General features: G+C 47.5%; 1 protein-coding gene across 1 annotated transcript in view; it reads right to left on the bottom strand.

The window, feature by feature from the left end:
* Positions 1-670: 670 nt before the first annotated feature.
* LOC103599442 (natural cytotoxicity triggering receptor 2-like) overlaps positions 671-12,714 on the bottom strand; it is a gene marked incomplete at its 5' end in the record, with an annotated part of 14,631 nt that continues 2,587 nt past the window's right edge. Inside the window, 4 exons of the mRNA XM_008583560.1 lie at positions 671-696; positions 2,874-2,999; positions 8,078-8,190; positions 8,296-8,425. Coding sequence (XP_008581782.1) covers positions 671-696; positions 2,874-2,999; positions 8,078-8,190; positions 8,296-8,425 — 395 coding nt within the window. The remainder of the gene's footprint in view (positions 697-2,873; positions 3,000-8,077; positions 8,191-8,295; positions 8,426-12,714) is intronic.

The raw sequence follows: 12,714 nt of genomic DNA, 5'->3' as shown, positions 1-12,714 counted from the left end.
CAAGCCAGCCTCTCCTTTAGCTCTTGGGGTGGGGGCGAAGGGGCTTAGGAAATTATGTGGACCCCAGGAAATGGGCCTGGTTCATCAAGACTCCCCCAGCACCTCTGAGAAGGAAGAATTGAGAAGACAAGGCCTCATTTGGGAAAGTGGGAGGCCTGGGGAAGTGGGCTCTCTGGGAGTAGGGGAGGGGGAAGGCGGAGCCAGGAGACCCCCTCTCCCAGGTGCATGCAGCATCTCTGGTCCCTGAGAGGCCTCAGCCACAGGAAACTGTGAGGTGCTCTGGCTCACTCTTGCCCAGCCCCCCCTCCCTCCAGTCCCCCGCCCCCATGGGGGTGGGGCGAGGGGTGAGGCAGGAGGTGGGGAGGAAAGTGGTCAGCTCAACGCTACCTCACTCCTTCTCTTCCTCCCCTCTGTCTCCAGACTGCCTCTCATTCTCTGGGCCTGGTTTATCAACCTCCTCTAGAGGCACAGCTAAGAACAGTTGTCAGGGTCACAGGGGCATTTGGATCCTGACCACAGTCCTAAGCCCCACAGGACCTCACAGGCCTCCCATCCAGGCCCCACTGGGGGATCAGTGGTGTGTCTCCCCCCTGGGAGGTTTTGTGAGTGCTGGAGGGGAGAGGAGCTAGGAGGCAGAGACTGGATTCCAGGCCCCAGGTGCAGAGCAGTCTCAGGCAGAGGTAGAGGAGAGGAAAGCTGTGAGCAGAGACAGAGAGCACTGAGCAGGGGCCCTCAGGGGATTCTGGAGGGGCTGGGCTGGGCTCAGGAGCAGGACAGGGAGGAGGGGGGAAGGGAGTTTCAGCCCTGGAAGCCGGCTCTACCACCAGCTGCTGCTGCCCTTTCGATGGGTGCTTTGGAAATGCCAGTTGAAAAATAAGTAGATAAAGGAATCTAAATCTAACACATGCTTCTTGTTTTTTTTTTTTTTCGCAGCTGGCTGGTATGGGGACCTCACCTCTTGACTTTGGTGTTATAACACTATGCTCTGACCAAGTGAGCTAACTGGCCAGCCCACTAACATATATTTCTTTACTGAATGTCAGGATTTTTAGAATCAGAATCAAAATTATACATAATTTACAAAAAAAAAAAAAAAAAAAAAGAGGGATAGAAACAGTAAACCTGATGTGCTCTGTGCAATTCTAGGTGCAGTCATTGCAGAGGTTTGCTGACCAAGGCTAAGTTCAGGGCTGCACTGAGACATGGGTACATTGGTGGGACTGTGGGATGGGCATGGACATTAGCTGCATTGATCTGTCATCCAATGACCATGGGCAATCCCTGGATGTATTGGTCATCGGGGTTGCCCAGAGGGCAAGGGCAGCTGGAATCTGTTGTGCTGGCTGAGAAGAGGGTGATTTTTTTCTAATGGGCAGGCCTAGAGGGGTACTTTTCTGTAATTTCTGCACAGAGGTGGGTCATTTGTCTGATTTCCATAGCAGAACAGGATGCTCCTGCAGCAGGCCCTGTCACAGAGCTCAGGGTCTAGGAGCTCCACTCCACTTGTGTATTTTTTCCTTTTTTTGTCTTTTTTTACTGACCGATAACGGGATTGCAACCCTCGGTGTCGCACCCACACCGCGCTCAGCCAGTGAGTGGGAACTGGTCTCCACATGGGATCCGAACCCTCGGCGGGAGCGCCGCCGCGCTCCCAAGCGGCACACTCTCCAGTGCGCCACTGGGCCGGCCCCCACTTGTGTATTTTTAACTCACTGTATTTTTTATGCAGAAGTATTCTAAAATAAGTTGTATATATCCTGACATTTCACCCTTAAATGATTCATCATACATCTCTAAAAAAAGAGCTTCTTGCTACATGGCAAATTAATATCATCACAGCCAGTGCAATTGAAAATTATTTCTTAATAACCTCTGCTACTCAGTCCACACTCAGATTCCCCCTAGTAAGTTCAGCTCTTTAACCATGAACAGAAATTCTGGTCTGCCCAAGACTCTGGCTGTCCTTAGACTTCTCTGCTCCCCAGAGGAGCCCAGTAAGAAAGGTGAGAACTGGAAAGAGGTGGTGGAGACTGAGATTTCTGAGGAAAAGACCCCAGACCCTGGAAGCCCAAACTGGCCCTTGTTTCCAGGATGCTACCAGACACTTAGGAATGAATGGAGATGGGACAGGGGCTTTGGCGCCTTCCTGGGACTGTGCACCCTCCCTATTGAGCTCATGTGAGGTCGTGGCTGTCCTGACTGATGTGACTGCACAGCAAAGTTGTGCAGTCACTCATCCTTGCTGGGCTCCTTCCTTCACTATCTAGTGCCCTCTAGTGTCCCTTGTCATCTTTCTCTCCCCAGCCATCTCCTTTCCAACATTGCTACTCCTCCATTGTCCTCTTCTCTCAGTCTTTGTTGGAATCTTCCACAGGGACCCCTCCACCTACGGACTCACAGCTGTGCTCCTGGGCTGGCTCCTTTCGGATGGTTGTGTCCTGTGCTGCTCTGTCCCTGGTAACCCTGAGCTGGGCACAGGAAAGTGTTCAGTTCATGCTCACTGACTTAGCCGCATGTGGAAAGGGCTTCAGAATTCATCTCCATCTCCTTCATTTTCCAGAGGAAAAAACAGAAGTTCAGAAAGGGGCAGTGACCTGCCCAAACTCACACAGGGCTGAGCAGAGAAAACAAGTTCAGGTCTTGTTTCCAAGGCTTGCTCACCCCTGGCCCTCTACTCACTGGGCTTACGCACATGCCCTTTCCTGCTTGCAACAGCACCTAAGGGGCTCCCACACTAGGATAGAGAAAGGAGGGAAAACTGGAGAAGTTGGTCCCCTAGAGATAAAATGTGCAGATGCAGGACAGAGTTTTAGAGTTTGAAGTAAACTTAAGAAACAACACAAATAACATATTCACATAATTTTATAATCTACAAAGCGTGTTCATTAGTGAAGAAACTGAGGTCCAGAGAAGGTCAGTGACCTGTTGAATGTGGCAGGTGGCTTTACTGGTGTCCAAGCTCCTGAGCTCTATCAGGGTTTTCCACTGCACGTCCCACCCACAACCAGAACAGGGAAACAAGAAGGTGATTAGAGATTGCTGCAGAATTGCACATAGATGCAGCCAACACGATTAAAAATTATTTCTTAATAAACTCTGCTTCCCCATCCCATTACATATAGGGTTGGCGGCTCACACCCTCCTGACAAGTAGGGAGGCCTCCCCTGGCCACTGCCAGTCAGAGAGGTGTCAGTCAGTTTGTGTGTATTTTGGGCCAAATTCGGTCAGTTTCGTCACCCTGATTATTTTTTGTTGTTGTTTCCTTCTGCTGGTCACTGAGAAGAGGAGCCTCCTTCCTGTAGGTTTCCAAGTTCACTGTCTGCCCACACATTATCATCTGTCTCTCCAGCTGTGGGCAGCTCTGAGTTGTCTCTTCTGTGTCACAGGCGAGTCCTCTTTTTATTAGACCTAGCTCCCTCTACAGCTCAGCATTTGTTCGGTGTCCTCCAGAAGTCTGGTGCTTTACTGAGAAATACAAATAGCTTGGTATTGTGGATACTATCAGTTCTGTTTTTACCAATGAGGAGACTGGGTGTAGAGACCTCAAGTACCTTCTGCAGGGTCACTTAGTCAGTAGGTGAGAAGGAAAGGGGATCTTTATTATGCAGCGGCAGAAAGCTTAGAAACACTGGCACCTGCAGCAATGTGGAAAGTAGAAAATGTACCTAATGACCTGGGTGGCAGAGCTAAAATTTCCAGGCAAAGTGTTGAAGGTGTTACCTGGTTTTTTCTTGAGGCTCATTATAAAATGAGAGAAGAGAGAAATTACAGGCAGGACTATTTAACATGAAGGAGCTGAGACTTCATGACTTTGAAAATTCTTGGCCTCCAGATAGTAAGTGATGTTATCATCGAACCCAAGGCACTTTCAAGAATATGTGGTCTAAAGACAGAACAAAGAGCGTGACTATAAAATCCTTTGTTAAGACCTCAGAAAGATCAAAGGTAGTGTGTTTAGTTGGAAAACCCAACTTGTTTTCTCCTACTATGCTCTGAATACAGAATGCTTCTGTGACCAAAAGTGTGGGTTACCTCCACTCTGCCCCCCACATCAAGCAATTCTCTGTTTCTCCGTGGACACCAGTTGGGTGTCCCACAATTCAGTTCAGCTCTGACACTAGCCAGAGTTAGTGCAGACCCCTCAGTTAAGGGCTCGGTCCCACAGGACTGCCCCCACTTCAGACACTAATCACAAGCCCCAGATGTACTTCTCTCATCCAAGTCCTAACCAGGCTTGACCTTGCTCGGCTTCTGAGATCAGACCAGATTGGGCGCGTTCAGGGTGGTTTGGCCAGAGACCCAGATGTGCTTCTGACTGGCCGTAAAATAGCGTTCCCAAGACTCCCTTCCCAGGCTTGATAATTTGCTAGGATGGCTCACAGAACTCAGGGAAACACTTACGTTTACTGGTTTATTATAAAAACAAATAGGACGGTCAAGGATTCAGATGAACAACAAGATGAGACTAATAGGGCAGGGTCTGAAGGGTCCCAAGTACAGGAGCTTCTGTTTTCCAGCACACAGACGGGTTCCCCAACCTAGAAGCCCCCAGAAGCATATTTTTGGGATTTTACAGAGGCTTCATCATGTAGGCATGATCAAATATGAACTCAATTATCAGCCCTTCTTTCCTCTTGGACGATGGAGGTGGGACTGAAAGTTCCAAGCTTCTACTTGTGGCTTGATCTCTCTGGGGACCAGCCCCCAGCCAGGATCTGCAGCAATGGTGGGTGGACAACGATGGTGGCATAGCCTAGTGGCAGAAGAGGAGGGCGGATAGGAAGACAGGAAGGGGCAGCGAGGAGCACAGAGGGCACCAACCCCACCTGCAGGCCCAGTGGCATGAGGTGAAGAGGACACAGAGCCACCGCTTGAGAGAACTACAGAGAAAAGGCAGATTTCAGGGAGACGACAAAGGTGACATTCAGAGAAGCTGAGAATATAGGAGCTTGTGCTGATGATGGTGCATTTCAGAGGCAGAGTCTGTGGGTTTGAGGGAGAGTGAGAAATGGGGCTATAATTTAATGGATTGGCAAGGTCTTATTGAGACCTGATTCTGGTTGATGAGGGAGGAAAGGGTGTCCTGGGTGACTTGCGGTGATGGGAGTGACAGAGATAAAAGCACAGAGGCTCCTCTGGGTCTCAGTGGTGACCATGAGTTTGGGGAGGGAGCCAGGAGTCTTTACAGGGAGCCGGTGAAGATCTGGGGTCTGGTTTATCCTGCCCTCGGTGGTGGGTGCTAGGGAGGGGTGTTCTGATGGAAATTCTGGGGTCCCTCCTCATTTCTACTAAGAAGGTGGGTGAATGAAATAGCAATAAATGGGTAAAAATTGTACAAATCCATCCTCAAGGTCATGAGAGAGCTCCATGAAAGTTTTGAAACTGGGTAAAAATCAGACAACTTCACAGACCGGAGAAAGCTGGTAGGGCTGAGAGGAATAAGGAGCAAGTCATTTCTACCTTAGAACACCAGAAAAGCTTAGAAATGGGAGGCCTGGGTATGTCAGAGGGCAGAGTAGAAGTGGGGCTGGAAACAAGAGAATAGGTTGCAAGTCTCCTTTAAGAACCGGTTAGACTCCTAGGTCCTCTGCCTCCTGTGCAACTCAGAGTAGGCCAGCTGCCCACATCCTCTCTTTTTTTCTCTGGCTCACCTCCTGCTGAGAGCTTGGGGTTAGTGTCTGAGGAGGTGAATCACAGTGATGCTCCGCTCAGGGCTCCAGCTCAGAGCACCACAGAGAGCACGCGTGCAACAAGGGGGCTGAGTGAGAACGGGCCGGGGCAATGAGGCCTCTTTGTTTTGCTGCACCTGGAGCCCAGAACTCTGGGTCAAGGCTTCTTCTCTCAAGGAGTACAGTTAAGAGTCCTTTCTGGAGAAACCAAGTTGTCAAAGAGAAAAGATGGAGCCATGCATGTGCCCAATCTGTCTACAGCCCCTGCAGCACACATGAGAGTCTGAGCCCTTCAGTGTGGATGGGCTGTCCAGAAGAAGCAGATGTTTCCAGAAAGCTCCGAGAAAAGACAGAGGCCAAGAAAAGGAGAAATTAAAAAACATACCCAGCCACTTGGAGGAAATAGAAAATACACAAAGCTTTAAAAAAGTTCAGAAGTCAAAATGGTAATATTTCTAGAGAAAATATGGCATGCCAAAATAAAACATGTGTGCTATAAAAAGGAATACTCAGAGAACAAGTGAACCATTTAGAAATAAAAAAATATGGTAGCATAAGTTGCAAACATTTGAATAGAAAAACTGGAATGCAACCTTGAGGAACTTTCCCAGAAAGTAGGAATAAAGAAAAATAGATGATGAACAAGAGAGAAAAGATGATAAAGTTAGAGGCTGAGTCCAGAAGGTCCAACATCAAGATAGTGAGTGTCAGAAAGAGAGGACAACCCTGTGAGGGTGACAGCGCCTGGGGTAGGACCCAGCAGGATCCTGGTGGGTGTGCCAAGGATCCTCCTGCCAGCTTGTGCAGACAAAAGGATGGTTCCCTCTTTCTAGAGCCTGTAGCCATCTTGGTGGCAGTAGGAAGGACAGCATGGGGGACATACAGTGATGGGATAACAAGGGGTGGCTGGCCTGGGTGGAGTGTGGGCCCTACTAATGATGCCAGATTTTAGTTCTCCTTTGGTGAAAATGCACAGAGGCTTTGGCGGAGTGTGGCTGAGCAAGGGAGAGAGTGATGTTGGGGGTGACCTAGGTGCTTGGCTGAGACATGTTAAATAAAATTGATAGGAGGCCATTGGTTTGGACTGAGGCCCTGCACTAGGCCCAACAGACCAGACCAACATGTAGTCCCTCGTGCTAAAGTTCAACGCCACCAAGCCAAAACTACACTTGATCTTAGCCAAAATATCGAGAAGCAATCCCAAGCTGAAGCTAAGTAGTTTATCTGATCTTACTAGAAATCAGGAAAGAGAGAGACAATAGCCAAGTCCCTAAAAAAGCCAGTTTTAGCCAACATGATAAAGAAGTCTCCTCTGCTTTAACCTTTACAAGGAAAGGAACTTTGAAACAGCCGATCTGCTTTTTGTTTCTCATTTCTCTTTTCTCCAGACTTTTTCTGCTGATAAACACTCGCTGCCTGAAAGCTGCTCAATTCATGAATTGTTCTTTGCTCAAATAAACTCTGTTAAATTTATTTTGTCTGAAGTTTTCCTTTCATTAGGGGCTAGAGACAAGAGGAGAGGGAGGAAGAATTGTCACCAGTGGCTCAGGTTGGTGGACAGAAGCCGCTCCGGGCTTCGCTCCCTTCGTGGACGGCGCTGGCCCGGAAGCAAACTGAGTGGGAGCAAGAAAGGGCCTGGAAGGAGGTCATCCGCTCTGCAGAGGGGTGCAGCACGGACATTAGGTCAAGTTCTGGCCCTTTCATTGTAGGGAACACAGGGCTCAGACGTCAGGGAGGAGCTCCTGGGGGCCTGGGCTTGAGGGAGACTGGCCATCCACTTTGGGTCAGGTGCGTCCCCTCGATGTTGCGCATGGCGATTCCTTAAGGCCCTGACATATGAGGAGGGGAAGAAATACAGGAAGTGATGTGAGTCCATCCTTGGGCCCTGTTCCCTCTCCCCACAGGTGCTGCTCCTCCAGCAAGCCAGTTCCTGGCCAGACCTGACCGTATTTCCGGGCCTTGCTTGTGTGTCCCTGCACCTTTCATCCAGCCCCACGTGTCCCTTTCTCCCCAGAACTGTTGGCTCCTCTCCTCCTGTGTCCACCCTTTCTCCCTCAGGGCTTAGGCTGAGGCAGTCTTGGGATGGAGGCTTTAGGTAGCCCCTGGACGTGGGCACTCTTGGAAGGGTGGGTGGTAGAAGAGACTTTCTGGTTGTGCAGGTTAGTGTTACTGATGGAGGGATGACAGAGAGAGAGGAGAAAACACAGAGACAGAGGTACATGGATGAGTCACCCGAGAGTGCAGCTGAAGGACAGAGGTGGCTTGTACGTCTGTATGAACATGGCAGGTGATGGGCCAGTGAGGGCCCGTCAATCAGCACTCTTCCTGCCCCTGCTCTCTGGCCCTTCATACTGTGGCAGATGCCATTCCCTGCTGCATTTGCCCCAAGCCCAACTCACACCCCACTCACCAGACAAGCAGGGCAGACAGCAGAAGGCTCTTGGCTATGAGGAGTCCACAGAGTGCTGGGACCAGGTCCCCGTGGGCTTCAGGGCCTGAGCGGAGAGTGGAATTCTGGGGCCTGGCAGGCATGGGGACAAGAGGAGAGGATGGGCAGGGGTGGCATTCTCCATATGTGCGCCCCTGTGCTAGGCCTGTGTGGATGTGGGTCCCACCCAGAACTCACTGTGAAGGGGCAGTGCTGGCAGATGGAGCCCTGGGGGCTTCTCTGGCTCCTCCAGTTGAGGACACACAGCTCTGGGTCTGTGAAGAGACCAGGTCATGGGGAACCCAGGTGGCCTGCCTGGAGGCAGAGACTGCCAAGGAAGAAAAGAACCTTGGTTAGTGGGCTGGCAGGACAGCCCACCTGTTCCTGACAGCTGAACAGATGGGAACAGAGAACCCTGGCCTAGAAGGAGAAAACTGACCTGTGGGGATGGAGAAAGGGTTGTGAAGGCCCCGGCTCAGGACTAGACAGCCCTGTGGCCTGGGCTCTATTGTCTGTGGAGGCTGCTCTGTGCCCAGGAGGAGCACCGGAACAGGAGTCAAGAGGCCTGCGCCCCACCCCCTCCGGCATTTCTGTATCTTTGGACCGACCTTCTCTACCTCAGCCTCCTCAAGGGTGGAAACAGTCATAGTCTTTTGGGCCCTTTCATCTCTGTGATCTCTGTTCCCCTTCACAGTTCTGGGGCTGTTTGGGGAAGGGGGCCTTGTGGGGAATTTGAAGGGCTGCTTTCACAGCCTAGTTCTGCGGCACGGCCCTGGGTCCCCCAGAGCCTCAACAGCCTAGGAAATGCCTTTTATGGTTCCTCTTGATTCTGAGACTTTGTGAGTTGCCTGTCCCCCACTGCCACCATTTCACCTTCCCAGTAAGACCCCAGACCTACCTGTGCTCAGAACCTGAGGAGGCCGAGGGACAGTTGTCTCTGGAAAAGTGGTGGGGGCTGTTGAGGATAAAAAGACAATGGCTGCTGTGGGTGGGTGGGGGGACCAGAGGGAAAGAAAGTGGGGTTGTCCCCAAGGCTAGAAGAGGAATGGGAACCCTCAGTGTCCTTGACTAGGTCTACATACCCACCCTGGGTCCACCAGGGGAGAAGCCTCCCTGGAATCTGGAGGAAAGAGAGGGGCAAGGCTAAGAAAGGACCTGCAGGAGGGACTGCTCTTGAAAGTCTTCCCTGGAGAGAGCCCCAGGCTGATGGACATGTGGACGTGATCTTGTCCCATAGGGGTACTCTCTCTTAGGCTGCCTAGGATGCTAGGAACAACCCATGTGCACAGCCTGGAGGAGGTGTTTGGGACACTCTGGGAAAATTCTAGACCTGTGCTGTTCAATTGTGATCTGTGAGCTGGTGCTGGGCCACAAATTGTTTGTAACCCGCCCAAACAAGGTAAGTATAAAAATTGGGAGTTAGGATTTCAAAACTTTTATATCAATTTGATATTACCTCAAGATCTAAGCATATCATTAGTAGACCTGTCTCGTCTTGTTGTACAGGCCACAGGCCGGCTTGGATGCTGTGACACTGGCATGGAGAGTCACGTATGGAGTGAGCTGTGTGCTTGTAACACACAATACACATTACAGTGTGTGATACCCTAAGGTCAGTTGTTAGCTATAAGCAAAAATGTATAAACATATTTATTTTTATAATTTGTTGTTTTTACAATCATTTCCATTTTTATTCAAAAAAGTTTTTTTAAAATTAGAGTTTAACATGATTAGCTAATTTAGAGTAGAGTGGTCATTAGCTAATTAGAGTACTAATAGACAGCAAAACAAACTGAACTTTTTGTCAAGGAAAGGCATCTTTTCTGAATGTGGGAGCAATGATGGTAGAATTGATTCCAAAGAAAATTTTCCTTCTGAAATTATTCCAAAGACTTTGCACTGTTTTTATTTGAAAATAGAACCCTTCGTTGTGGTAGGCAGAATAATGGCACCTCAAAACGCCCATTCCCTGCTCCCAGAAACCTGTGAATATGTTACCTTACATGGCAAAAGGGACTTTTCTGTGATTAAGTTTAAAGATCTGGGTTATCTGGGTGGGCCCAATCTGATCATATGAGTCTTTAAAAGCAGAGAACGTTTCCCAGCTATGCTCGGAGACAGATGCAATGTATGAGGGACCCCACCTGCTGTTGATGGCTTAGACATGGGAGGAAGGGAGCAAGCAGCCAAGGAATGTGGCAGCCTCTAGAATCTGGGGACAGCCTTTAGTTTACAGCCAGCAAGAAAACAGGGCCTCAGTCATATCACTGCAGGAAACTAAATTCTGTCAACCCCCCAAATGAGCAGGAAACAGATTCTCTCCTAGAGCCTCCAGAAAGGAACACAGCCTGCTGACACCTTCAGTTTAGTCCAGTGAGACCCAACTGGACTTCTGAGCTGCAGAACTGTAAAGTAATGCATCTGTGTTGTTTTAAGTAACTAAATTTGTGGTAATTTGTTACGGCAGCAATAGGAAACTATGACATTCACACAGTGTCAATTTCATAGTTATAATTAGTAGTGAAGTATTAAAACTAGTGAGTTATTTGTTGAGTTGTATTGGCTAATGAAGCAAATATACCATAAAAACAAGCAGCATGTACATATAAAACATAAAAACACAAGGTCAAAACAATTTTTTTGAGGAAAAAAAGTATTGGATTAAAAAGCTCTGGGAAGTAATCAGTATTTCACATATAAACTCTAGTTTTGTGGGCTTCCTGTAAAGTAACAGTTTGTGTTACAAAGACTAAAATCCATCTACAACTATCCAAACATTCTTGAAAGACTGCAACAATATTGGGTTAATTTAGGGCAAAGAAAGGAGCTTAAATATCACTTTCCATTGACACTTTAGGTCTAATTAGTCAGGAATTGGATAATGATACGGAAGGCCACCTCCTAGAACAAACAAAGCTAGCAAAATATTTTTCACAGCAACTTGAAAAATGCACAAATATTGCTAGCACAGCTATTTATTATCTGTGCAACGTGAACGCAATGATATGAAGGAATTCTTTATGTTTTAGCTTCATTGCCAGAAACACAACTAGCTCTGAACTGTATAAAACTATTAAAATGTGGTTTGGGATTTAAGTTTTATATAGGAGTATGATGTGATGGCTGTGGTTGCTATGACAGGAAAACATTCTGGATAGTCATCCGGACTGAGAAGCCATGGGCTAGATTGTAAAACAACGCCCTGCTTTCTTCACTGAGAAGTCTTGCTATGAAAAATGCACCAGCTGAAGGGAACAATGTGGTGGCCAAGTTGGGAAAAATTGTGAATTACATTAGGTAAAGGTGTTAAATTTGAAATTACTCTCTCTTTATGTGATAATATGTAAACAGATCATAAACATTGGATTGCATGCCAAGTTACGGGGGGAGAAGCTCTGCTGGGAATGTTTGATCTATGGTCAGAACTCCTAATGTTTCTGCAAGACAAGAAACCAGTTTAGTACTAATTTTTTACAGATGAGTATTGCATAATCTGACTTGTTTATATTATAGCTTTGATGTTAATATTTCCATGCAAAGAAAGAATGTAGCATGTTTTTCAATCACAAGTAAAATCTAAATGTGAAAATAAAGGTTAAAAGTTTAGAAGAAGAGTTTCTATGCATTGCAATGACATGTACTTAATTTAATAACAATTGTAGGTGATAATCTTAATATTGCATATCTGCACAAGTACTCATGGAGAAACCTTAATAATTTGATAGAATGTTTTGAATTTAGTTTTCTGTCAAAAGAAGATATATGCAGAGGAAATTCATAGATCCATAATCTGTGTTTTTCCATCAAAAGATAATTTACATTTAACTATAACTATAGAATAAAATTTATTTTGGAACTGGCTACTGAAGAGGGATTGAAGATGCAATTTAAAAACACAACACACTTGCTTCCTTTAGTAAAAGTTAAAAATGAAAATATTGGGCTTGTTGAAATTGATTAAAAATTTTTTTCTATTTCCATCAACATAATCTCTGTGAGACCAGTTTTCTACTATGAGTATTACTTTTAAAAAAGCATCAACACAATTTTTTTATATGATTATCTCATAAGAGTTATGGTGTCATTAGTGGAACTCAGATTAGGTAAATTAACAAGTAAAAGAGTGCTCATTTGTCACATTAAAATCTGTAGGCTTCCAGTCAAGATGGCAGAATAGACAGTCACCAGCATTACTCTCTCCCCAAAACAACCAATTTACAACTATTAAAAAACAGTGACAGCCATGCTGGGGCCACTAGAGCTCAGGGGAAGAGGAGGAGAGACCTACAGAGTGCATGAAGGCAGGAGAAGCCACAATGAGAGAAAGAAAGAATTGCTCCTGCTGTTTCGAATCCTGGCTACTTCAAGGCTAGAGCTGGTGAGTGCATGGAGCAGGAGCTGGCAAAAGTCATGGCTGTGTCCTTTGGATGAAGTTGCTTGGAGGCTGCAGGGGAGAGGAGGGCCTTGGTGGCCCCCAGGCCAGCAAGACCACAGCAGTGTTCCCGTGGGACCACAACAACTAAAAAAAGGAGCCAAAGGCTGGTGAGTCATCACAGGGGACTGGGCCCATGGCCCGTCCCATGGGAGGTGTTTGGAGTATGGGCAGTGGGGGAGATG

This window comes from Galeopterus variegatus, unplaced genomic scaffold (assembly GCF_000696425.1).
Source record: "Galeopterus variegatus unplaced genomic scaffold, G_variegatus-3.0.2 Scaffold2964, whole genome shotgun sequence".
NCBI lineage: Eukaryota > Metazoa > Chordata > Mammalia > Dermoptera > Cynocephalidae > Galeopterus > Galeopterus variegatus.
This window is presented reverse-complemented; position numbering and strand designations above follow the sequence as displayed.